Source organism: Lasioglossum baleicum, chromosome 1 (genome assembly GCF_051020765.1).
Source record: "Lasioglossum baleicum chromosome 1, iyLasBale1, whole genome shotgun sequence".
In the NCBI taxonomy this organism is placed as follows: domain Eukaryota; kingdom Metazoa; phylum Arthropoda; class Insecta; order Hymenoptera; family Halictidae; genus Lasioglossum; species Lasioglossum baleicum.
Window position 1 is genome coordinate 20,250,942 of NC_134929.1, and position 24,042 is coordinate 20,274,983.

Sequence of the window (24,042 nt, forward strand, 5' to 3'; positions counted from 1 at the left end):
AAGGGCTGCAGAGGTCGTAGCGGGGAGGAGTTGAAAAAGTGTTGCGAGAGTTGTGTAACTGTGATAACCTCGTGCTCCGGGAAGCAAATCGAGATTTGATTTGTTCCGCCCCGCCCTACGGCTAATTTCGTCGGATTTTTCAGGTGGACTGACCCGTCAGGTGCGCCAAGGCGGCGCAACACGATATCTAGCCGCTTTACGACTTAATGGTCGGCCTAATTGACGTCACGGTTCGTGCGCCGCTGTCTAAGCAGATGGAATAAGGCGACCGAGCGACTTTTATCGGTCGCTCCAGGGAAACAGAGTTTGTGATTTTTCTCATGTGCCATCTCAAAGTTCAAAGGTTCGTCCGATAACGCGGCTTATCTACGCTTGGCTGATAAAGAGTCTGTTTATATACGAAGCGAACGCGCACGGCTCCCGATACTTTCACGCGTTATCGCACTTCCTTTTGTGAGAGTCATTTCAATGCGATCGCTCGACCGCTAAAGCGAGCGACGAGCCTGCTTTTCAGTGGTGGCAGATTCGAGAAGAAACTTCGCAGGAATTCGATACGTGTGTTTCATCGACTTGGGAAATGCTTTTAGTTAAGTAAATTAAAATGTTTTAGTAATGCAATTCGATCAGGAAAATTTCAGAGTATAATTAATTCATGTAAAGGAGCGCATAGTAGAGAGGAAATGAGAGTGCTCACGCCCGGGTTTTGGCCGTGAACATTATAGTGCTGCCCCCTACTCTGGTGCTTAGCCTGGATCAGCTCCTACATCATCTTTAGCATGGACAAGATCCTACATCATCTTTAGCCTGGATCAGATCCTACATCATCTTTAGTCTGACGGTGTGTAAAATCTCTCCGAGCTACTCAACGGTCTATGTATGCATTTGCAATGAATAAATAAAGACTTTGTATTAAAAAGAATATCCTCGTATTATATTTATTGAACTACTAATTTTTCCCGAACGTCCCACTTATCGTAGAGTTACTACTAATATCCGAAAAAATGTACTTGTCATTGAGTTACTGTACTGATTTGGCATTGCAAAAATAGCGAAACGTTGAAAAACAAAAATATTCCAGCGTCTGGCTTGTGGTTGACTTGCACTACTGAATTTCGTGCCACCTCCTTGGACATTATGTTCTCCCAATACAGATTCAATTGTCTAGGTTTTCGAAATACTTTCGAAAAACCCAGTTTTGTATTAGGAGAACATGATGTGCAAGGAGGTGGCACTTTCAGTAGTACAAGTCAACGACAAGTCAGACGGCCGAAAATTGGCGAAAATTTTCGAAAATTGAGATTTGTATTAAGAGAACATGATGTCCAAAGAGGTGGCACGGAATTCAGTAATGCAACCCAACCACAACCCAGACGGTCGAAAATTGGCGAAAATTTTCGAAAATCTCGCAAATTGAATTTGTATTAGGAGAAGACGATTTCGAACGAGGTGGCACGAAATTCAGTAGTGTAACTCAACGACAAGTCAGATGTACGGGAAAAATTTGAGGTTCAATAAATATATACGTAGACACGCTTCTGTATTAGATTGTCTTTATTTATTCATTTTAGATTGATACATAAAATGTATACCGAAATGATACAATGTATGTAGTAATCTTGTTTGTATCCTATACGACGTCTGTGATAGAAACATCTCATACATCATGGATGCCAATTGCCAATGGGTTCTAGTCTCTGTTAATGTAGACAACTGGGTTGTAGTCCATGCTAACGACGAACAGGTTAGTTTCCGACCGACTTAGTGCAGCACTAGCGTTTCTGAAGAAATCAAAAGCACAGAGAAAGTCAGGCGTCGAAACATTGCAAACTGTAATCATGTTCCAGGCTAAACATGATGCGCAGTCAAAATGGTGAGACTAATCCCCGAGCGTGAGCAGTGAGCGCTTTCATATACCAGAGATACGCATATACTTTCTGCGCATAGTTTTCCCGTAGTTCAAATTTGAAATTTAAATGAACCGCTAAACGACAACAGTAGCGCTGCGAACGGCGAGATTCTGAACTACAATTCAGACCTTCGTACAGCGCCATTCCACGTAGTGGCAAAACGCTCAAACTACTAGCCGAACATCTTGGTTATCGACAGTCGATAACGTTTGGCTAACAATTTGAGCGTTTCGCCACTACGTGGAATGGCGCTGTACGGAGGTCTGAATTGTAGTTCGGAAGCTCGCCGTTCGCGGCGCCAGTTGCTCGCACGTGTTTATTATTCGAACCTCGATAACACAGTGTAACCTGTTTTTGTAAATGTTGTAATTTTATAATTCGAAACGTAAGGAAAACCGAAGCAAAATGAAGCGCCGAAGTAAGTATCATATTTATAAGTATTCATAATTATTCATTAATGTTTTTCTATGAACAGCGTGATTATCAAAGGTGCTAATAAGTAATATTTTCAGGACTTCGTGAGGAACTACCAATTAGTGCAGAACGATTAGCGAAGCACAGTAAAGGAGAGGGAATTAATTTAAAGCCTCGAACATCTAGGATAAAGAGTAAAGCTCAAAGAGAAAAATTACAAACAAAAGAGGAGGCTATAGACAGAACTGTAAAGGATGCGGCTCGGGCAGAGATTTTACTCACCGAGGAGTATGGTGTTTTGGAAGCCGAGCCAGGAGAGCGAACGGCTCTACTTAAGCAATCGCAGATTGCTAAGATGGTAGATATAACCAGCGCTGCGAAACGTTTTACATTGAAATTAGACTTTGGCCCATACTATGGAAAGTACACAAAGAATGGTAGGCACTTGATTCTCGGTGGGAGGAGAGGACACGTAGCTGCCTTAGATTGGGTCACAAAAAAGTTAGCCTGTGAGATGAATGTAATGGAGTCTATACACGATGTTGCCTGGTTACACGTAGAGACAATGTACGCAGTGGCTCAAAAGAACTGGGTGTATATATACGACAATCAAGGAATCGAACTGCATTGTATGAAGCAACTGAATAAAATAAACAAGCTAGAGTTTCTACCATATCATTTCTTACTTGCCAGCGTCTGCAGAGAGGGCTTTTTATCTTGGCTAGATGTTTCCATAGGACAATTTGTAAATTCGTATTGCGCTAAAGAGGGAAACATACAGGTATGGGAAGCGAAACGCCCTGTGCATGTGTTAGGTCAGTGCAAAAGTTTGTACCTGACGTTTTGTATTTCAATACAAAATCTAGCAAGAACATTTAGACTGATCTAACATGGCTAGACAGCGGATCTTTATGCAAAATAAACATTTTTTATCTGAATTGCAACAAACTGGAGTGAAAGAGAAACTTATTTTCTTCAGCAAATTTAATTTCTTCTGCACCTACTCATTTTTATCATAAACGCATAAAATCCGCTATCTAAACATGACATGTAAACTTTATACACACACGATAATTAAACAATTTTACAGGCAATGACACAGAATCCAAGCAATGCAGTATTATGTGTGGGTAATTCGAAGGGAGTGGTCTCTATGTGGTCTCCGAACAGTAAAGAACCATTAGCGAAAATGTTGTGCCACAAGCATGCGATAAACGCTGTGGCGGTTCATCCTTATGGGACCTATATGGCAACTAGCTGTCCAGCAACGATTGTAAAAGTGTGGGACGTTAGAAAGTTGGCGGGGCCAGTGCATAAATATAAAACGCGATCCCCTGTTCAACATTTGTCCTACAGTTACACTGGCCAGTTAGCCATGGCAATGGGGAATATAGTTGAAGTTTACAGGTACAAAATAATATAAAATAGAATTTTTCTACCTAAATTCCAATAGGTTGAAAATAATATAATAGTATTTTTAAATTCTTCTAATATTTTTACCGTCTTAAATTACGCCTATTCATTTTTGTGATAAATGCATAAAATTTTCTTTTTGCATCAGACCATCCTCAAACGACAGGAAACCGTATTTGCGACACAAAGCGGATTGGACAGTGTCGAGTATGCAGTTCTGTCCATTCGAGGATGTGCTAGGGGTCGGTACAGCGCGAGGATTCTCATCTCTTCTGGTACCCGGAAGCGGAGAAGCTAATTACGATGCTCTGGAAGCTAATCCGTTCCAAACCAAAGTTCAAAGACGCGAGGCTGAAGTGAAAGCTCTCCTAGATAAGATACAGCCCGAGATGATCACTTTGGACCCAATTGCCATACTGGAGGTGGACGTGCCTAGTTTAAAGGACAAAGTAGAGGCAAAGAAGAAAGTCTTGGTGTGTTAACTAAATTATACATAGATGATAATTATCGAAACGATGCAACACATTGTTATTGCATTTTATTCGCAGTATCTGAAACCGAAAGATGTGGACTTCAAGCCGCGTAGAACGAAAGCTAAAGGAAAGGGTGGAACAGCTAAGGTGATCAAGACGAAGAACATTTTGAAGGACTTGAGCCGAAGAGTAAGTGGTGCATTACTATCACGAGTGTTACAAATACTAAATGTTAATTGTTTTAGGAACACATCGCCACTGTTCGGCAGGCAGGCATACGGCCGGAAGTGGAGCAGAAACCAGTGCCGAAGAAGGATTACGGAGTATTGAACAGATTCGTATCGAAATCTAAATAATACGTATCAAATCGACTTGTTAAATTGTAATTAATTTATAATTAAATTCTTTGAAGTTTCTACTTAAAATGCATAATTTATTTCGTATACCGATACAGAGACCAAGCCGCGAAACGCGTGCTGCAAATAAAATCAAGATTAACGATGCCAAGCGTAATATTCAAGTTCGATTACATATACGTTCCGTGAAAGTTAGCGAGGTGTTTAATAAAAACAAAGAAGCATCTTACGTTTCTGCTGCTATCATTTAATTTATCGTCGTTGTATTAAAAAGAGAATAATTTATATATTAACTGGAATTAATTTTGGAAAAGTGTATGAGTAAACTCGATATAATCTAATGCCCCTGTGATTGGTCGTTCTGTCTTCGGATCGACGTACGGCTTCATGCGGGCGACGCAGTAATCGGCCATTTCTTTGGTGAGATTCTAGAAAAAAATGCATGGTTAGCAAACAAACGTTAAACTTAAAAATAAAATAAACTAGCTGGCTTTCAGCTATACTTACAGCGTAAAGTTCTTCCTTCGTAACGTATGGCCGATCTGCGGCTGTGATCGCGCGGAAAGCGTTCTCGATCTCCTCGGAACTTTGCACGTTCTCGGTTTCCTTGCTGATCATGAACGCCATGTACTCTTGCAACGACACGTAACCATCTCTGTTAGGATCCACGATATCTGCAAAATAAACAAAAAACATATTAAGGAACATATTAAAATGAATAAACTCTTGATAGGCGAATTAAAATAAACACTAACCAAGGATGTTTTCGAATTCCGGATCCGGTTGTCCTTCCTCCACCATAGGCAGATCATATCCAAGCGCTCTAAGACAGGACTTGAACTCTTGGTGGTTCAAACGTCCGCTCTTGTCCTTGTCGAAGTGCTTGAACATCATGGAGAACTCCTTGAGAGCGTCTTCGGAGACTCCGGACTGGTTTCGTGCCTGTATCTGCTGTTCCAAGTTGTGTTGCATGCGCATTCCCAACTGATCCAGCTGGTCCCATTGCTGCGCCAAACCCACGGTGCTGTGCTCTGTATACCGATTGTCCAAGATCAAGTGTTCCTCCAGTATGGCGCCCAGATCTTCTATCTTCTTCAAATCCTGACGACGTGCGCGGACCTCTTGAGTCTTCCTCTTCGTAGCTTCCAGTTGTTGCTCCAGCGATCCCGATCCTTCCATCATGGACGTTCTAGTCTCGGCCAACCATTGATGGAACGCGTTGGCATGTTTGGCAAACTCCTTGCGCAGCTTATCGTTCTCCTCCTGGCGTGTAGCTTCTTTCGCAAGCTCCACGTCGCGCTCCTTAATGATCTTCTGCAGGTTCCTCCATGTGTCCTCCAGCGCCTCCATGGTGAACCAGGTGTACGGGTTGGGGCCGACGTTGAAGCTCTTGATTTGCCTATCTAGAGCAGCTAAAGCTTCAAAGTCAGCTTCGGCGGAGGACAGGCTAGCCTGGAACTGTGCGTGAGCCTCTCTCAGAGCACGGATCTCCTCGATGCTGTTGCAACGGACAGGATCAGTCAGATCCTCTTCGGCGTTCTCGAACCACGAGTTGAATGCAGACGCTTTCTTGGCAAATGTCAGATACAGCTCTTCGATTTGTCTGAACTGTTCCTGCATTCTAAGCAGACGTTGCTTCCTGGCGTCGGAGTCAGCCAGAAGCTTTTGCCAGCGGGCGATCACATCCGCATGGCGTTTCTGGATGTTAGGAGTCTGGTCGTGTCCAGACTTCACCAGCATCTCCTTCAGCGAAGTGATGTTCTGAATGCCCTCGTGTTCGAACGCGTGCAGACCCGCGTCGAACGTCTCCTGCTTCGTAAGCAGCGTCTGGACGGTGGACAGATCTCGACCAAACTCCTCGGAGCGGACGTGAGTCTCTTTATCAGCGATCCAGGATTCGACGACGTCGGCCTTCCACATAAACTGCAAGTACGCGGAGTTGTCGTTGAGCCTGGTCTTCCTTCTAGCAGCAAGAGCACCAAGCTGTTCGAGCTTGTTACGCAGCTGAGCGCATCTCTGAGCTATGGCGTCTGCTCGATGATTGCCAGCCTTGATCAGAGCCTCGCCAGCTTCGCAAATACCTTTGCAACGGTCTCCGTGCACAGCGAAGTCAGTTTCGAACGCGTCGTGCTTTTTCAGCAGACCCTGAACCGCGGCCATGGTGTCTCCGTAATCCTCGACAGACAACAGCTGCTGCTTCTCCGTGATCCAAGCCTCCTCCTCTTCCACCTTGGCCAAGAACTGCTGATAAGTCAGCGACTCGTCTAACTTCTGTCCTCTATTGGCAGCCAGCTGCTTCAACTCCGCCCACGCTTGATTCAACAACTTCAAACGTTGTTCTATCTCGGGTACGCCCAGATTGGAAACATCCATCAGTTTTTCCCCGGCCTCCTGAACAGCTTGGATAGCAGGCTCGTGGCTGCCTAGCTCCGCTTCCAGTCTCTTGTGCTTCTTCTTCAAGTTCTGAACGCCAGTCAAGTCGCGACCATAGTCGTCCGAACCGACCAGCAGTTTCTTCTCCTTGATCCAGGATTCCTCGTCGGCGATGTCCCTGAAGAACTGATGCAAGGTGTTGGCTTCGTTCAGCCTGGCTTGCCTATGAGCAGCCAAGTTGCGGATTCTTTCGTAGCGCTCGTTTATACTCTGTCGTTTCTCCTGAATGCCAGCCGCGTCGAATTGGCCGCTCTCTATCAGCGAATCCGCCTGGGCGTTCATGTCTTTGATCCTCTCCTCGTGAGCCAGGATGTCCGCTTCCACCAGCTGGTGCTTCTTCATCAAGTTCTGCACCGAGGCCAGATCCTTCCCCGCGTCCTCGGACGTCAGCAGACTTTCTACTTCGCCGAGCCAGAAGTCGAGATCCTTGACCGCGGCTATGTAAGTACGCTGCTTGTTAGCTTCCTTCAGCTTCATGGACTTCTCGGTGGTCTTCTGCGTGAGGTAGTCCCACTGGTCGGCGATCGAGGCCAGCCTTTTTTGAACAGCATCCTCGGAGCCCGCGCACTGATGCTTCTCTATCAAATTGCCTCCCATGGCGAGCACCGATTGGATCCTATCTGCGTTCGCAGCCAACTCCGCTTCGAACGCTTGATGCTTCTGGTGCTTCGATTGGATGTTCGCTGGATCCTTGTAGTTCTCCTCGGTGGCCAACTGCAGTTTCTCCGCGATCCAATTCTCCATCTCATCGGCGTCCCGCGAGAATTGTTGCAGGGTCTGCGACTCTCCCAACTTCGAACGCTTCTCGATCAGAGCGTCCTTGAGGTGCTTCCAGCGGTCCAGGACCTGGCAGCGTCTCTCGTCGATCGGCTTCGCGGCATAATGCTCCGCGGCTATCAATTGATCTGCCAGAGTCTGCAGAGTGGCGATTTTATCTTCGTGGGACTTGATCGCTTTGTCAAAGTCCTCGTGCTTCTTTATCAGAGCCTCAACGTTATCGCTGCTGTCCACAGTGTCCGCACTGCTGAGGAAAGCCTCCCGGGCGCTCATCCAGTTCTCAGCCTGCTCGCAGTCTCTGCAGAACAGCTGCAGCTCCAAGTTCTGGTCGAGTTGCATTCGCCTCTGAACCCAGGCCTTCTCCAGCTCCTGTCTAGCTTCAGCCATCGACTCCAACTTCTCTTGGATCTCCACGCTCGCATAGTGGCTCGATTGTAAAAGCTGCTGGCCGAAAAGCTCGAACGCCTGGAAGGTACCCGCTCTGGCATCGATCTCAATTCGATGTTCCTACAACACAAGAAACAACGGTTTAAGACAGTCCGCCACGGAAACCAACGGATGTTCACACTCATGTTGCGCATATGTTTCAATCCACTCGACAATAGATACTACGATAAGCAGCGTAAAGGCAGCGATCGCACTATGAGAAGCACACGTAGAATCGTTCAATGTGTTAATAGGCGTGTCTCCATTACAAAACATCGATCTGCGAATCTGTACTCTTTTCAAACCTCGTACACTCCCCATAAACAGTTGCACGAAAGATCCACCTGTAGTTTTCACTCATTTTCATTTTAGCACTCGGAAGGCGGATAGTTTCGATGATTGTACAGATGACAATCTTTGATTCCGTATAAACAGTTGCAAGTAAATCTTTTTCATAGACATATAGAGATAGACTGCGCGGCCTGTAGGAAGCGCTGAAGCCCACAATGGCGGCAAAAAACAAAAATAAAACATCAATAAATACATCAATTAGAAAGAAAGCGCTATGGACCCCGGCTAATGCTCTCTCTCTCACTCTTTGTACCGCGCGCCGCCATTGTGGGCTTCAACTCGCCCATAAGACGGCGCAGTCTATCTCTATATGTCTATGATCTTTTTCAACATATTTCTAATGGTATTTTATCTAGATCCATTGGTGGCCTTGTCGCATCCAAACGCACAACTTTGTTAATTCGAGCAACTATGTTTTACTGGCTATCTTATATTTGAAATTAATTAATTGATTAATGTATCAAAAATTAGAACACGATTGCACAGTATCTGGAACGGAAAATGAGTGAACTTTGACCCGAGGAGCGTACGAGGGTCAACGAGGACGGCTCGACAACAACAACTGTGAAAAACCTCTGTCAACTGATTAATCATACGAATATACTCAGAGGCAAAGTCGCACAATGTTCGATTCATGCTGAAACGCTTTGGTACCTCTGGAAGTACGCCGTATCGTGCGTCTATCTCTGCCCTGTGATTCTATAATTTAGATTACAATATAGTGATTCTATAATGCTCGAGTTGATCGATATTAATCAAAGCATACCTGATGACGATCCAGGAGAGCTTCGGCGCCGGTGGAGTCTGAAGCCAGTTCTTCCGTGGCAACCAGTCCCATCATAGAATTAATCCAAGCCATCAGATCTCTGTAATCGCTGAGGAATCGTTGGAGATCGTAGGAGTCCAACAGCTTCTCCTTTCTGCTGTTGGCTTTCGCAGTCAGCTGGGTCCACTCTTCATTAATCTCTTTCTGTTTGGCGTAGGTCTGCTCGGCAGTCTCTGGATGAGACTGCATCAGACGATTGGCGGTCTCGTCCAGCTGCTTGATCTTATCTCCCAAAGCTGCCAGGTCTCTCTCGAGGCCTTCGTGCTTGCGCTGCAAGGCCTGAACGCTGCGCAGATCTTTACCAAGATCATCGTTGTTCAAAGCAGCGTCCTTCTCACGAATCCAATCCTTGGTCTCGTCAACATCGCGATGGAACCGTTGCACCTCGTGAGCCGAGCCTAACTGGCTCGCTCGCTCTGCCGTGAGTGTCTGCAGGCTGGTCCACTTCTCGTTGAGATCTTGGATCTGCGTCTGAATTTTCAAAGCTGCCTCCGTCTGTCCCAAGCTCATCAACTGAACAGCGATCTCGTTCATCTCGGCCAATCGCACCTCGTTCGCCTTCAAGTCCGCCTGGAAATCGTCGAATTTCTTTTGCATCACCTCGACTTGTTCCAGATCTTCGCCGACGTCCTGAACTTGAGCATGATTCTCCTTATCCTTGATCCAAGTAGCCAGCTCCGCAGCCTCTCTAACGAGCACGTAAGCCTTCGCGGTTTCGTTCAACTTGTTCTGTCTCTCGCGCGCCAGTCTCAGAAGATCGTCGTACTGGCCTTCGATCTGCGCTTGTCTAGCCGCGATGGAGCTTTGCTCTCTAGCCAAGTTCTGTTGCGAGGCGCTGAGACCAGCCTCCGGCTCCACCCTCTTCACATAAGCGGCTGGAACGAAACCTTGACGATCGTTCACCTCGACCTTCCACCAATCCTTGTTGTTCGAATTGAGCAGCGTCAGAGTGTCGCCCTTCTTCATGGAAACCTCTCTCGGCGATTTCTCGGTGTAGTCGTAAAGGGCGACGACACACTCCTTCCCGGTGATGTCGATCGTAGGAGTCTCTTGTTGACGACACGACTGAGCCTGCTCCTTCAACGCGGCTATGGTGCTCGCGAAAGCCTCCAAGTCGCTGACCAACGCCTCGTGCTTCTTCAGTAGAGCTTCAGAGCTGTCCTCGTCTTTCCCGTAGTCTGCGTTCATCACGATCGGTCTCTTCTCCTTCATCCAAGACTCCGCCTCGTTCGCGTCTGCGAAGTACTGATGAGCCTGAAGAGAATCGTCCAGATCAGTCTTACGCTGCCGAGCCTTCTCCTTCAGCTGTCCCCAGTGCTCGTCCAGCGCAGCCAGTCGTTGACTGATCTCCTCAGCGGCGAAATGACTCTCTTGCAGCATCGTTGCTCCAGCTTGGCAAACAGCCGCGACACGTGGCTCGTGGTTATTGATCTCGGCCAGAACAGCCTGGTGTTTCTTCTGCAAGTTCTGCACGCCGATCAGGTCGCGACCACGGTTGGTGGACGCCGCGACTGGCTCCTTCTCGCGGATCCAAGCTTCCTCGTCCTCGATGTCCCTGAACAATTGCTGCACCTGTAATGAGTCGAGTAGCCGTTGCTTGCGAACGCTCATCGGCCGTTGCAGCGCACTATATCGGGACTGCAACTGGTCCTGCTTGACTTTGATGTTGTTGGCGTCGAAGTGACCCGACTTCACGAACTGTTCCGCCGCCGATGCGATGCTGTCGATCCTGTCCGAGTGCGACCCCACGTCGGCCTCCAGCAAGGCGTGCTTCTTCTGAAGGTTCTGCACGCTGGTCAGATCCTTGCCGTAGTCCTCCGACATCAACTGGCCCTCGACCTCCGACAACCACAATTCGATGTCCTCAACGGTACGGTTGAACTGCTGCTGCTGAGAAGCCTCCTGAAGTTTCGCTCCTTTCTTCGCGGTAGCCTGGGTCAAGCATTCCCACAGCCTCATGATCTCATCGGTACGCGTGCCGATCCGATCACTGGCATAGTGGCTACCCTCGATCAACTCCTGCCCAGTCGCCACCATCTCCTCCATGCGAGTTCTGTTCGCGTTCAACTCTTGCTCGAAGTTCTGATGCTTCTGCACCTTGCCGTTCAAGTTCGTAGGATCCAGATAGCTATCGTCTGTAGCGAACTTCAGTTTCTCGTTCACCCATCCCTTGGTCTCATCGCAATCGCGCTCGAACTGCTGCAGCTTGTACGCGTCCTCCAGCCGACGTCTCCTCTGAGCAGACTTTTCTAACAGAACGGCGCGTCTCTCCAAGAGCGACTGACGTCTCTGCGCTACATCGTCTGCCGCATAGTGTTCCCCCTCTATCAGTTTACCGGCGAATTCGTCCAGGATCTTGATTTTGTCTTCTTGGGCGGCGAGGGATTTGTCGAAGTCCTCGTGTTTCTTGATTAAAGCCTCCACGCTGTCAAGGGAATCGCCCAAGTCCTCGTTCGCGAGGAATGCTTCTTGCTTTGCCATCCATGCGTCCGCCTGCTCTGTGTCTCTGTAGAATAATTGTAGATCCACGCACTGCTCGTACAGGATCTTCCTCTTCTCCCAAAGGCTCAGCAGGGACTGCTTATCCTCTGCTAGAGAATTCAGCTTTTTAGCTACTTCCTCGGCAGCGTAGTGTTTCTTCTCTAGAAGATTGTTGCCGGCTAACGTGGTAGCGTCGAAGCTGTCGGCTCTGGCGTCGATCTCGCCCTTGTGTTCCTGATGCCTGTCGACGAGGGCTTCCGCGCCCGCTACATCCTTAGCCAGCTCGTCCGCAGATATAATCGCCTTCATGTCGTTCATCCAAGATACTAAGTCTCTGTAATCGGCTAAGAATCTGTGCAAGTGGTAAGACTCATCCAACTTCAGACGCCTCTCCTTCGCCTTCGCTGTAAGGCTCTCCCACGACTGCAAGATCTCCGCGCGCTTAGCTTGAATCTGTTTCGAATGGTCTGCCTGATGAATAGCCGCCAGACGATCGGCTTCTGTTCCCAGGGAGTATACCTTGTCCTCCAGCGCTGCCAAATCGCGTTCTATACCCTCGTGCTTTCTCTGCAGCGTCTGTACGCTCGCAAGATCCCGGCCGAAGTCGTCGGAAGACAGCACGACGTCCTTCTCAGCTATCCAAGCCATTGTTTCGTCTGCGTCGCGATTGAATCGTTGGATCTCGTGCGCGCCGAAAAGCTTCTCCTGTCTGAGAACGGCAAGCTGCTTGAGTCTCTGCCAGGATTCGTTTAGTTCCTCCTTCCTGCGTAGAATAGTATCACGCTCGGGGTGTCCGTCCAAAAGGAGCTTGTCCGCCAGCTCGTTCACCTCCGTTACTCTGTATTCCTGGCTAGCCATATCCTTTTGGAATTCGTCAAATTTTCTCTGGAGCACTTCGACGTGTTCCAAGTCGTGTCCAAACTCGTCAGTCGTCACGAACGCTTCTTTATCGTGAATCCAAAACATCACTTCGTCGCAGTGCCTGATGAACTGCACCAGTACCAAAGCCTGCTGCAGCTTCAGCCCCTTGTCCGCTAGCCGGGTGAGCAGCAGCTCCCAGAGGCGATGGAGTTCCTCTGTGGAAACGTAATATAATATGTTAGTAACATTGATACTCTAATTAGGATCGTAAAGTAGCTCCAGGGAAAATATTTGGCAGCCTCGATGCACAGTACGCAACAAATTAATGTACCTAATCTTTTGCGAATCACATCGCTAGCAAAGTGGTGCTGCGCTATCATCTCTGTGCCTGTGTTGTCCAGCGATACGATAGCATTAGAATGAGCAGCCACTTCTGCCTCGAATGCCTGATGTTTCTGGATCTTCGCCTGAAGATTTGTTGGATCCTTGTAGCTCTCGTCCGAGGCAGCTTGTAGCTTTTCGTAGATCCATCCTTCGAGTTCATCCGCATCTCGCTTGAAATACTGTCGAGAGACAAATTTCGTTAAACAATGCAAGAAAGAAATGTTGAAAGAGCAAACAATTAAAATACATACTTGAAAACGACGGGAGTCCTCGAGCTTGTCCCTCTTGTTCCGAGCTTCCGATTTGAAATTCGCATACCGTCCCAAAACCTGTTCCCTTCTCTCCTGGATGTCCTCTGGATTCTCCAGGATCTTCACCTCCTTCGGCGTGATCTGATCCATCTTGGGCTTTTCTCTTCACAGCCCGATAATCGTGGAACAGTCACTTACACCCAAAATGGCCACGGGGTGTGGCAAACTCGTTCGCTGTGAAATCGATAATTACAACCTCAACACGATACCTTTCTCCAATGTTTTCGAAGGATTTGTAACTTCTACCATCACCGTCTCCATTATTTCTATTCGAATAAACAAAATCATGACACATACCTCGCACTATTTCCTGGAAGTTAACGGCACTGTAACACTTCACCGTTTCGTGGTTCGATACTGACTGTGGCCGACTTTACGTGAGCGTAAGCGGAAGGAAGCCTTTCCCCTCGATCCCTGCCTCTGATTGGCTGAACGATGAACGCCTGGCCAATCGGACGCGCTCGTAAATGGCGCGCTTTATCAAATTGACTTATATTTAAACATTACATCACCGCTGTGTAATCATCTTTATTAGGAACTTACTGAACCCAGAGAGCACTCTAACTAGCGATAACTGGGTCTTATCTCAGATTTCTATCTTCTCTTTACAGTGCTGATGCATTACTTTACAGTCCATGGGTATTATTTTATCGTAAAAAGCGTAAGCGAAATTCTACATTTCTCTTTCCTCGGTATTTATATTTATAACGCAAAATAATTCTTTCTTTAAAAGATATGTCTCACTGAATCTTTGTAACTGGTTTTCTATAGCGAATATACTTGTCATCAGTTGAAAATAATTAAACTCATAAGTATACAGAGGATCTTTATGCAAAATAAAAATGTTCTACCTAAATTGCAACAAACTGGAGTGAAATAGACATTTATTATCTTTCTTACTATTTTTAAATTCTTCTAATGTTTTGACAGTTTTAAATTACACCTACTCATTTTTGTTATAAATTAATATAAATGCATAAAATGCTTGCTCAGAAGCGCAAGCTTTTATATTCAAGCAAAACGCTTGAAGGTCTAAAGGGTGTAAACTATAAAATAATAAACGTTGACAAGTTTAAATAATGTCTTCAGATTGTCTATAATTTTGATTATGAATGCTTGAACGAATTCATTCATTATTTTCCACGATTTTTAATAATAATAATTGTGGAATACAAAACAGGCCAATCGACTATGATAGGTTTCTAGTAAGAAGTCGGTGTTTATGATACGGTAATCTTTTATTAAATTTCACCTACAAACAACGAATCACAGAACGTTACATTAGAGTTCCTTACGTCAATCCATCGTGTCTTCGTAATTATTTTACAAGTAAATAATCATAGATTTATCCCTATTACGGTAAAGTCTTATCTGTTAAAATATCTTGTAGCGTAGTCAATCGTAATGTAATATGTAAATTTAATTCACCTAAAAATAGGATGATTTCTTGTTGTAGTGTCATCGTTCATTGTTTATAAGTGGATGTTATCGTGTATAGAAGTGGTACTATTCATAGGTACTTGCTTTTTTGTCCATTGTACTCTGATGTATTTCCTTGTGTATCTATCTCTCTCTCGCACACACGCACACGCTCGCGCACACAATCTCTCTCTCTCGCTCTCTATCTCTCTCACTCTCACTCTGTGTCTTTCTCTCCCGCTTTCTCTCGCGAATTCTTTCTCACTGTTTTATATCTTACATATTTTCTTCTTTGTAGTAATAATATATCTTTCGACCGATACGCGTATGCAAAGAGTGCGATATGAAAAAATTCTTCGTGTACCAAAAATTGTTTCTGAATATCTCTCTCGTCGTATTTTTACTCTTCTTTGTCTATCTTTTTTTTTACGAAAATTTTCTTTGTATTTTCCGTTTGTTCGTTACTCGCGACAAATATTACAAAATTCTATGCTGACGAGGAGGGGCGGGAGGTTATCGGGGGTGTTACAGGGGTTGGGATGTTCCGGGGGAAATGGGGGTTGGAGGCTACGTGAGGTTCCCTTAAGTACTCTGGACAAAGTCGATGGTATTATCTCTTTTTTTTGTTTATCCATTATGATACAAATTGCTAGAACGTCATCTTTTAATATGTTTTTTCTTTGTTAGAAGGCAACACGTCATTTGTTAATTACGAGAAGGCAATTCGCTTTGTATCATCGGTATGTCTGGCGTCCCGACGCATTTCCACGGACACTAACAACGTTTGTAATCATCAATTTGAACTCGAAACTCTGCATCGATATATTATAATATATATATATATATATGTATAACACACGCATCCTACGTTTCGTCATCGAAAATTTCGGGGGTGTGGGGGGCAGAAAATGCACGGGACCGTTTACAGGCATTATTGGCAGCACTTGATCGTTTTTTTTTTCATCTTCTTCGCTCTATTTGTTTTGTTCCTCTCTACGTCCAACGTTTATAATAATATTCGTCCTCGCTCTTACATCATTATCAACTATGATTTTCGTTTTCACTGTCTGTGTCCTATCGTCCGCTATGAAAAAATGTTACTTTTTTTGGAGGTTGATCGCGAAGAAGAACTGTTGTCCTCTTCGCGACAAAAAAAAAACGCTATCACTTGGCTATCTCTCATCTTTCTCTCTACTCGTATTCTCTCTCTTTCTCTCTCGCGCGCGCAATCTTTCGCTACCTCTCTTGCTCTCCTATTTCTCTTTTGTAATTACTTCCACAGTTTCACGAACGTTAACCAGCGTAATGTTCTTCCTAAGTATACTCTTCAACGAATCTTTTATGTACAAAAACTTACGAACTACATAGGATACGCTTGCACTCGCACGTCACGTTCTCAGTGGGAGGGCGGGTGTGTGTGTGTGTGATCAAAGATTTCAATGAGGGACGGTGGGGCGTGAAATAAATTAAATTTCACTCTAACTTATCGTGCTCGAACGCCCCACGATAATATAAAAGTTTTTTTTCGAGTGGGGTTGCACGCGTTCGGGTAAAGCGACCGGACGGATCCGCTGCTGAGCTTAATAATCTCCTCTTCGACAAAAAGAACCGATGATAATTAATATTTGGCAGTTGTACGCATACATATCGGATGTATATCGCTCGCAATCGTCGACACTCTCTATTCTTTACCTCACACATCTCGGGAGACGAAGAACGGACAAAAAAGGGGACCCGGAATTTATTTCTCTCGCCGAGGCAAACGGTCCGGTCGCGTTACTCTTTGAAACAAACACGCTGCCCGACCGACGGGTCCCAGCCGACCCATTCGCACCCGTTCGTCGCGCTTTACAGTGATCGTGCAATGATGTTTCGCCGGATGATTCGAGGTATTACAAACGTGTGGTGTCTCTTTGTTCGCCAGAAGGGGCGCGAATGGGCCGGACGCGACGTCTCCGATCATTCTAGCTTAACAACGGTGTGCGTTAGAGGACGCCGGGCCCAACGGTCCCAGCGTCGAGGTATAAAAAAACAAGGAAAGATTAGGCGAGTCACAACTCGCGGACAACAGAGTGGAGACGTCGCGGCGTGAACGACTGGAACGCGTGTGCTACGTCCTCTCGACGTGACGTAAAAGAAAATCTCATAGAGACACATTAACTCGCTCCATTTACTACATAACATACAATATATATTCATATAATATATATATATATAATATTCAATAATATATATACTAATGGTGTACTTTTATTGTATATACAGAGATATATAATGTCTGTTTCAATAATCTTTTTTTTTATGAATTAGTAACACTAGCTTGCTAAATAACATTCTTGGACCTCGTGTGTATAGCCAGCACCTTACGTTGTTGAACCCTCAGCTCGAATAGAAGAGTCGCCCTTTTCGCTTATATTTAAAAAAATATAGTGTGTATGGGTGTGAGCGTGAACGTGTCCTATGTGTCTGTACATGTGTTTGTGTGTGTTTGTATGTGTCTGCACGTCCGTCCGTGTATTCTCCTCCCTGAGCTTGTTCCGCGAAACTTGTTACACACGTCGTTTCTTTTTTATCTGTCTGATCCTTCTTGTCCGAATCTTTTCACAGCCCTCGTTTCGTTTCGTATTATTTTTTTTTCTTTCTTGTCTCTATTTAATTCGTACGTTTGTGAACTTTTTTCACGTCGCGTCCTTGTGTATGCGAGTCGATGTACGCGTGTGTGTGTGTGTTTTTGTGTGAGTTGCGTGTTTCTGGTCTCCTCTTTCCCTCGTGTTTCCCGCTCGACGACGCGTTGCATAACAAAAATCCCTCCCGTTATTTTTCCTTTTTGTTGTCTCTAGGTAACATATATAACCGTCTAATATACAATAAATAATTTATCGCGCTCTCGAATGTACAATTGTCACCGTCTACACGTCTCCGACACTATTACGTTTACATACGTTTAAGTAAATTTGTCCGTACTAGATTCATCTTTTTCTCTCCCTTGATTTGAAAATACACCTAACGACGCCTCCGGCTCGCGCCGCGCGTCGTTCTCCGCACGCATCTTCCCTCTCGCCTTTCATTCGTCCGCAAGAATCTAAATTTTGTACAAATTTCAACGAGCCCGACCGCTCACGCACATACATACATATCTATACATGTACACACCTATCACATATGTATCGAGTCGTCCCGCGAGTCCTGCCGCTTTTCGACACACTTTAAATATAAAAAAAACTTTAGCAATTATATTAATTATTAATACTTACGAGTTACGTTTTTATCGTCGAATATAATATATATATATCATCGTTCTATCCATCATCGTTTTTAACATGACGTTTCGAATGAAAAAACCTCCGCCCTGCTCGAACCCTTTGATCTTTCTTTTGAAATTTCGAGTATTCGTATTTTCGAAGTTCAGTACCTTCGTCGCGTTTTCTCGTACCTCTCCGTTACTGTTTCGTTTAACCGTATTGTCTTTTTACATTAACATAGCCCGCAACATGAATTTTCGCTTGTCATTTCGACCGTTCTTCAATCAAAAATATCGATCTAAATACTTGGATACACATTTAGGACTCGGCTACAATGATTCCGAGTTTCTCCGTCGTTCATAATTTTTATGTGATAAGAATCGCAAAGGGTTCGAGAATCAGGGCAGAAGTCTTCTGAAAGACACGGAGCAAATCGCGACTCGCGAACGACGACTGGACGCATACCCGCAGACCGTTCTCCACGTTGTAAAGCTTAGTACGATTACCATCGACGTGTTTACCGTCAAGAAGTAACAAATAAAAAAAAAGAAAAGAGAAAACGATAAAAGAAAGACCAAGAAGGAGGACGAAATTCGTCGGCAGCCTTGGAGAGCGTGCTTCCGAGGCTGTGACCTTGGGTCGCTGATCGTCGAAGAATCATGCTCTCGCGCCTCTGTATGTATATATTGATACATGTATCTCTATAAGTTCGTTTTATATTTATATATATATAATATATATATATATTGTATATATATATAATATTATACAAGGAACAAACGAAGTCAGAGAGAGAGAGGGCATCGGATTAATACGATTGTTTAGATCGTCTGAGGGGTGTGCCATGTCGGCGCATCGTGGCAGGAAGAGCCGTTCGCCGGCGTCCCGATGATGATCTTGATCTTGCTCTTGATCGCCGTGCGAACGCCCATGCGGGCCTTGTCGCGGGCTGGCCGTGCCCTGTCGTGCTCCCTCGGGCCCTCCGGGGCCCATTCTCACGCGCCGGTGCAGTCGATCTCGATGATGTCTTTCGGCACGTCCACAAACTGATAGACCAGCCTCTGTCCGTCGACCTTCGCCAAGATCCCGCGTTGATAATAATAACGCAACGCTCGGCCCATCGTCTCGTAGTTCATGTCCGGCTTGTTCTTATGCAGACCCCACAGCCGTGACACCGCTTTGCTGTCGACAAGCTTGAACACGCCCCGCTCGCGGTTCGTCCACTTGATGTATCGCGGACAGTACTCCCTGTCCTGCAGCAGCTTCAACAGGAACTCCCACAGATAGGTGGTCGAGCCCTCGCGGGATTTCCTCTTCACAGCGGCGCCGTCACCTTGCCGGGGCTTCTTCAGCTTGTTCTTCTTCGACCGGGGTGGAAATCCCAGCTCCAGCAGGTACAAATCGTCGGACACCGAGCTGGTCGCTGCCTGGATCACGCTCGTTGGAACACCACCATGGCCTCGAGGTGGACTCGGGGTACACGGGGTAGCAAACTGACCGCCGCTGGCGTACATAGAGTTCACGTAACTGCTGTAGCTCTCGGACACTGTGGACAAACAAACGGAGCTCGATTAGGTCGCTGCTGGCAGGGATTCCAATCGACGATAAACCTAGCCGTAGAGGAACGGTTCCCAAGTACCAACCAGAGCGGGTTACGCATCTTAAACCGCAGCCCGGTTACCAGAAGTGGGTTATTACGTGACCGAATTCAATCTGTGCAGTTGAAATGTTATAAAGAAGTTACTGTTAATTTTATGGTGCATCCGTTAAGGTACGCGGACTTGCTGTCGTCTACGTTAAAGAAGACAAAACGATCCCCCGTGATTTACACAGCGAGTACGTAAACAGTAGTTACCGCGGAGTGCCGCGGACATAATTATGCAATTACATTCAGACATGCGGGCGAGCAAAAACAAAGAGATATCGGGACATACGGTTGACTATAAAAGCGACGAGTGAACTCGATAAACAGGTTAAAGGCATTCTGTCTACGAGGATAAGGGAGCAATCGGGGCCGTTGATTAAGCGTTATAGGGCCCAGCAGTGGTTTTTCTTCGGGTGTTAATGCCCAGGCCACATATCATGCTGGTTTCATACGCGACTTACGGTTACTTTTTGCTCGTCACTGTATGCGAACGAGCAAGAAACGTTGGATGCGAGGAAAACTATTTTCACAAGATTTCTTCGTTGCCTTGCTTTCTCTGCTCTTTGCTCGTCCCTGTTCTAACGGTTCAATTTGTTTCAGATACTATACTGTTATATGATACTATTATGGTGATTCTACAAAAAAAAATAAGTCGCAATAGGTTTACAAAGTGTCAAACAATTTTTTGACCGCGCCATACGGGAGTCAACAAATAATGTTAATGCTATCGGCGCACTGGTTCGATCATTGTTGTTTAAAAGTAATTTTGCAAATTACCACATTAACTTCAACGTTCCGATCTTAATTTAGATCATTTTCAAGAAATAATTGCGTCCGTAAATTATTATATATTACATTATTATAGTAGACAAATTTAAATAAATTACAGAATTAAATATTACATTAGGAAAAGTATTACCCACTTGCTTAGTGAAAAAGAATTTTTTAATTCGTCGAGAAGATGAAACACGTGTTGAATTCATGCCGGATTCAGTATTAAAATTTTCACGAGATGCATACTTCCAAGGTAGTTTCTTGCATGTGGCATTAATTACCGTCGAGGGTTGATTTTAATCGAGAGCGAGCGGTTTCGCGGGATGCACGTCTGGTGGCGCCATAGTTCGCCGCCACCGGCACCGTAGGATAACGTAGATCATCGCGCGATTAATTATGGGGGTTGAGTCTCGGCTCGGTTATTACGATTCCCTTTTTTCTCCACCTGTTCGTGCGTTGAAACTGGAGCGGACTCGTTATCCCCGGAAGAATGAAATTTAGTACCGCGGGAGGCGGCATCGGCCGGTCTTTTTAATCTGCTAGGCAATCCAGGATAATTTAGCGTCCGACTAGTATTACCGGGTTGATTGGATCCGGATCGCACCCCCTCGAGCCCCTTTAGCTCGTCACCCCTTCGGTACACGCGTGTTCCCATCGAAGATGGTAATTGCGAGACGCATCTGCGCGTGTCCCCGACTCTCTCATTCCCTGTCGTTTGCATTTCCGAGCGACCGGAATATTAGGTAGCATTTACCGGAAACACCGTGCTTTTCAACCCTTTCGATCACTATAGCAACTAGCAACCGGTCCGACGATCTTTATACAGGATGTTCCAGTATTTGTAACCGTGGATACGGCGATTCTATCATCAGAGAATAAGTCGAAAATACGGAATGAAGTTTCTTCATTTGAGGTTTTGTTAAGACCATTTCTCCAAAGCTATTAAGCTCCTTTCACACACAACGCAGTCAGTACAGAAGCCTTTAGCACTTTAGATAAGGCGTTAATAGGTATCGTCTGTTCATGGCTGACCCTATCTACTGTGCGTCAACGAATCTTTAAGTTTGATTCTCTCGAAGACGGAGCCTGTGATACGGATGTAATTTCACTTTATCTGTCTCGGTTTAAGATCGTAACGAACACCGAGACACCAAGGATTCGTTACTCTTGTACAGCTCACTAAAATACATAAATAATTCTAGAGCCCTGCTAGTTCATAATCATTTATCTCGAAATCAGAAAATCAGTGTAAAAGAGAAAAATTAATATTCTTAGAAGAATAGAAGAAAGTGCAAAAATAAAAATTGTATACGGTACAGAAATTGTCGTTCTGGGTGACTTGAGTAGACATTGAATAATTTATACAATGCAAAATTGTATTACAGATCATTTCACCTTGAACAGGAGAAAAATTATTCTTAGAAGACTACAAGAGCCTGTAAACGAGTACCAGGGTGTCTGATCGAATGCAGAAATTGTCAAAATAAATGCAATAAACCGCCAGCCAGTTGTCCGACTAATTCATGCGAACGAGGTCCGAGTTGAGAAGTTCTGGCCGAGTCTGACTAAAGCACGAATGATTCTACTGTTCCGAAGCGGTCCGTTCCTCGCGTCTCGATCCAGGACACGTCCGACCATTGTGTCCGAGCATTATGTGTGCTCGTCGATAGTCGGCCGTTCATGCGACCGGAAGTCGGGCCAATTCGTCTCGCCTTCACTGGCGGCGTTCCTCTCGCGGAAAGAGACGATAGCTGGGCCCTGTTGTTCGCGCGAGAACCGGCCTTCGTTAAGTATATATGTATATGTACATACACATCATGTTCATCCGTGCAATGAACTATTAATAGCTGTCCACAGAACCGCCGAGCATACGGAGCTTCGCCGTTCCTGTCCGCGTATGATCGATCCTTCCGAACTTGTTTTGGACTGTACTATATTCTCTTAGAAATTCTCGGGAGATCGACTTTGTCTACTTCCTGTCGGAAGTAGATGCAATACTTAAGTAACAATGGAACGACACCAAATGCATTACAAAGAAACATTACGAAGAAAACGATCTAGAGTGCTATAAACAAGATTCACTTCATAATGTAGCGTGTTAAGTTGTTCAAAGATCGTCGGTCAATTCGCTGATCGCTTCTCGATCGAACGACACGGCAATCTCGCACGCGAAGAATGATCAAACATTTCCTATACCGTGGTTTATGGGGAAGTGGCTGTGTCGAGCAAAAAGGGGAAGCGTTTCCAAGGTTCGTGGGCGAGTCCGTCGCCCATATGGACGCGAAAATACGGCGGCGTCTGGTCTCGATCATGGGCGTAACGATCGACCGGCCGATTTTTACGTTTGTGTCCGAACGCCTGGTGTAGGGGTTCAAGAGGACATCTATGATGCAGGGTTCGGCTTTGTTTGGTAGTTTGCAGAAACGGCGGAAATTTGGTCGCGGAATCGCGGTCGGCGTTCCGCGAAGCTCGTTCGAGGAGGATGCCTCGAAATAGAAAGTATTCGTACGCCACTGGTCGTGTGGCCGGTGCCGTGTGTGTACTGCGAGAGAGAGAGAGAGAGAGGGGGGAGAGGGAGAAGGAGAGAGTCAGAAGAGAGGAGAGGCAGTCGGGTTGAAGAGACGAGGAGAGGGTTAAGCGGAGCCAAATGAAGGAGGCAGCGGCAGAAGAGGAGGAGGAGGAGGAGGAGAGGGCGTCGAGAGGAGAGGAGCGAGAGCGGGGGAGAGAGATAGAGCAGGAGAGAGAACGGAAAAAGCGTCGTAGAAGGAGATGGGAAACAAAAGGGGTAGGGGAACTCTGGCTGCAGTATGATAGAGGACTGACCCGAGCCAAGGTTGCACGGGTGACGCCATCAAGCTACTAGTGCATAATAGCGCCGCTCGTTCGGAGGCCGCCGCGACTGCGCTAAAATCGGAACTCGTTCTGCCCTCCCCCTACTCCTCCTCCTACTTCCCCGTCACCTCTCTACTCGACCGTCGTGCGTTCGCTCTCTCTTTCTGTTATTCTGCCGGTTGCGTCGTTCTCCGTAGTTCCGCGGAGGAGACTCTTGTTGGCTCGCACGCCAGGCGGTTGAACGATTCCTCCTCGCGATTTCTCGAGGCTTTTCTGCCGTTCGTGAAGGGAGGAGGAAAACGAGAAGAGAGAGAGAGGAAGAGAGAGGCAGAGACAAATAGGAAAAATGCGAACGATCGTGGAGGGAGAAGAGCGAGGGGAAGACTGGAGGCAGACCGAATTCTCGAGGTGCCTCTAAAAATAAAGAGAACGCGCCCCGTTGTTCTCGGGATCCGTGTTCGTGGACGGCTCGGCGGAGGGACCGGCAGGAGATAGGGGTAGATAGAAACCAGAGAGAGAAAGGGAGATCGTGAAGAAGAGAGAGAGAGAGGAGGAGGAACGTCGAGAGAGGCAGCAGAGCGCGCGGCGCAGAAACAGCTGGAGCGGATCGTGTGTTTACGCGCCGTATGACTGGCTAGATGAGTCAATCGTAGACCCGTTGTCTAGGAGCCGTGGTGGGGAAGCTACTACTTCACTGACCTATACCACGGACGTCGT

General features: G+C 46.0%; 3 protein-coding genes across 8 annotated transcripts in view; 1 reads left to right on the forward strand and 2 right to left on the reverse strand.

The window, feature by feature from the left end:
- Positions 1 to 2,188: 2,188 nt before the first annotated feature.
- Positions 2,189 to 4,712, forward strand: LOC143207336 (WD repeat-containing protein 46). The gene is made up of 6 exons (XM_076420707.1): positions 2,189 to 2,325; positions 2,420 to 3,102; positions 3,412 to 3,728; positions 3,883 to 4,207; positions 4,283 to 4,396; positions 4,453 to 4,712. Exons 1-6 carry the CDS (start codon positions 2,313 to 2,315, stop codon positions 4,561 to 4,563), a joined length of 1,563 nt encoding a protein of 520 aa, XP_076276822.1. The 5' UTR covers positions 2,189 to 2,312; the 3' UTR covers positions 4,564 to 4,712.
- On the reverse strand, positions 4,620 to 13,832 carry Alpha-spec (alpha spectrin). The gene is made up of 7 exons (XM_076420583.1): positions 13,711 to 13,832; positions 13,354 to 13,587; positions 13,050 to 13,281; positions 9,317 to 12,933; positions 5,319 to 8,280; positions 5,071 to 5,237; positions 4,620 to 4,991 (listed from the first exon to the last, which is right to left on the reverse strand). The coding sequence occupies exons 2-7, from the start codon at positions 13,501 to 13,503 to the stop codon at positions 4,863 to 4,865; spliced, it is 7,257 nt and encodes a 2,418-aa protein (XP_076276698.1). The 5' UTR covers positions 13,504 to 13,587; positions 13,711 to 13,832; the 3' UTR covers positions 4,620 to 4,862.
- Positions 13,833 to 14,632: 800 nt separating this feature from the next.
- Eip74ef (Ecdysone-induced protein E74) overlaps positions 14,633 to 24,042 on the reverse strand; it is a 215,547-nt gene continuing 206,137 nt past the window's right edge. For all 6 annotated transcript variants that reach the window (XM_076420649.1, XM_076420639.1, XM_076420618.1 and 3 more), the window contains one exon: positions 14,633 to 19,620. In XM_076420649.1, the coding sequence (XP_076276764.1) occupies positions 19,070 to 19,620 (551 nt within the window). In that variant the 3' untranslated portion in view covers positions 14,633 to 19,069. The remainder of the gene's footprint in view (positions 19,621 to 24,042) is intronic.